The sequence below is a fragment of the Camelina sativa genome, chromosome 11, assembly GCF_000633955.1.
Source record: "Camelina sativa cultivar DH55 chromosome 11, Cs, whole genome shotgun sequence".
Taxonomy (NCBI): Eukaryota; Viridiplantae; Streptophyta; class Magnoliopsida; order Brassicales; family Brassicaceae; genus Camelina; species Camelina sativa.
The window spans coordinates 1,280,410-1,282,982 of NC_025695.1; the positions used below are offsets into that span (position 1 = coordinate 1,280,410).

At 32.8% G+C, this 2,573-nt stretch overlaps 1 protein-coding gene across 1 annotated transcript in view; it reads right to left on the reverse strand.

Moving 5' to 3' along the window:
* LOC104720981 (homeobox-leucine zipper protein HAT22) overlaps positions 1,317-2,573 on the reverse strand; it is a gene marked incomplete in the record, with an annotated part of 2,641 nt that continues 1,384 nt past the window's right edge. Inside the window, 3 exon segments of the mRNA XM_010438882.2 lie at positions 1,317-2,008; positions 2,122-2,201; positions 2,301-2,573. Of these exon segments, the coding sequence (XP_010437184.1) occupies positions 1,690-2,008; positions 2,122-2,201; positions 2,301-2,573 (672 nt within the window).

The window sequence follows — 2,573 nt, forward strand, 5'->3', positions numbered from 1 at the left end:
GTATGTGTGTGTTCGTGAATCACGTAATTTACTTTATGAATATTTCTAGCTGTCATCTTCATAAATATGTTAATAAATACGTCTCGTTTTCATGTATTCATTTAAAACACTGAATATACGTGTATAGTAAATCTAGGTAAATAACATGAAGAGTCATACACTAATTAATTAAAATCCATATATCTCGACTACTACATGGTCGTGAGAAGAAAAAATGAAGAGAAAAATCACGTGAAGCATGTCCCACCTTACCCCTTAAAGATAGAGAGCATCTCACTGGTCACTGCTTCAAATCTTCACGAACATTTATTTATTTACATGTTATAATTCCACAAAACGTATCTACATTAAATACAACTCTTTTCTTTGCGATGAAGCTTTGTAATTCGATGATGATATTTTTGTTTTTTTTATCGTGTTATTTTATGGATGATATTTGACTACATATGTGAACACGTTTTTGCTTTACGTGTATTGGCTCTTCTAATTTGGCAGTGTTATAGTATAGTTTAAGATTTTTTTTAATTTTAGATTATAATTGTTTTTTTGGATAAAATTGAAATGGTTTAAGGAGATGTATCAATACACGTGAGCTAACCTCTTAGCCCCACACCCTTTATCTCTCTCACTTAAAATCATTCACACCCATCAGATGATTTTTCAGTTTTGTTTGGTTTTCCACCTCTAGACACAAAAACAAATTAATAAATAATCGATTTATCTGAAGCCAAATAATAAATGTGTTTTTTTTTTCAAAAATCGATTTAATATGAAATCGATCGTTTGGCTTTACCGGATGATCCCTTTTACCTTCTTAAAGTTTTGAGATTCTCTCCATCTATCTAGTTATACTTATAAGTGTTTTCTATATTGGTGGGAAATATATTTCAGTCAATTATATTTCCATTTTTGGGTTCGACGGTTGAAAACAAAACCAAGTTGGCACCAGTGTCTCATTTAGATGAACGATTAGTAAAGAATATTGGAGATTTTTAGCTAATCAAAGTGCAGAAACTCTGAAACTATAAAGTTTTAGTGGATACTTTTACAAATATATACACGAATCGTCCTGTTAGTAGAATCAATATCCATAGGAACATTTAAAAAATCAATAAAATAAGGAAGCAGTGTTTAGTTGTTTACGTCGTTTTTAGTGTGAACTGAAATTAGAAACCATATTGAATTATTATTAATATCTTTTTTTTCCTGAAAATGACCCATATTGATTATTTGACGATAGGAAATTTATAAATTAATATTATAGTCGCATGAATGAACAATCATTTGTTAAGGAGACGTAATAAAGCATTGCAAAGTTGTACGAAACTTATATATATATATATATATTTATGTTTTTACAGGCAAAATTATACTACCATAATACATATTTGCAGGAAAGAAAGAAAAACAAACAAAAGAAGATGGATTAGTAAGTCCTAATATCTTCTTCTATTTCCGCTACAAATTTAAAGCTTATAATTACAAACTATTTTTTTTTCTTCATCAACCAACAATCCCACCGAAAAATAAAGTGGAATCGTTGAAGAGTCTTTAAATATAAAGACTATATACCCCCTTTTCCCCCAATTTCAACGTAATATTTTTTCCCGGGACTTTACTTTCTAACTAATTCGTAATTTGATTTAAGAAAAAAAAACCCCCCAAAAAAAAAAATTAATTAATAAGTAACTAACAAGCTGCAGAAGGATTAGTGAAAGGGTTATAGAAACGAGGCTTTGTGACGATGGAGAAAGCTCCTTTCCCCGTTTCTCCATCAACCGCTGCCGTACCTCCGCCGGCTCCTCCGGTACCTCCACCACCGCCAAGTCTCTCACAAGAAGGGCACATCGTCAAAGTTGCCGCCGGCATATGCATGTAAAACGGTTGAGCCAGTTTTAAAGCCTTAAGATCTTGAAGCTCCTTTTGAAGCCTTCTATTCTCATCCGTTAGAGTCTCACAACATTTCTTCAAAAACTCACAATCCACTTCTGTTTGCTTTAGTTTTGTCCTGTCCAAATTCAAATTTATCCAAAACAAAATTAATTAAGAACCAAAAAAAGAAAGAAAGAAATACAGTATATGATATTATAAAATTTAATAAATTAATAAATTAAATTTTACCTAGCTCTCCTGTTTTGAAACCATACTTCAACTTGTCTAGGCCTTAGATTTAGCTGTCTCGCAAGGGTTTGTTTTTGCTTCTGTGAATTTCATAGAAAATTAAATAAGGGTATGATTATATTTAACGTAAATAAGAAGAGATTAATTAAGGAAATAATAAACTAGTAATAATATCTTACGGGATTAAGGGTGCTATGAAGTTTGAAGCTATCTTCAAGAAGAGCAGATTGTTGTTTAGTGAGTCTAAGCTTTTTACGAGCACTAACACCTTCTTCATCTTCATGATCATCACTCACTCTCGAACACACTACTCTCTCCGTCGTCTCCTCCGCCTCTTCTTCGCCGTCTCCACCGCAGATTTCTCTCTCTCTCTTTACCCTTCCGCTCGAGAAAGATGAGATTCCGCTGTGAGAAGAAGTCTGCCGGCAAATCTGGTCTCCGGCGCCGGCAAC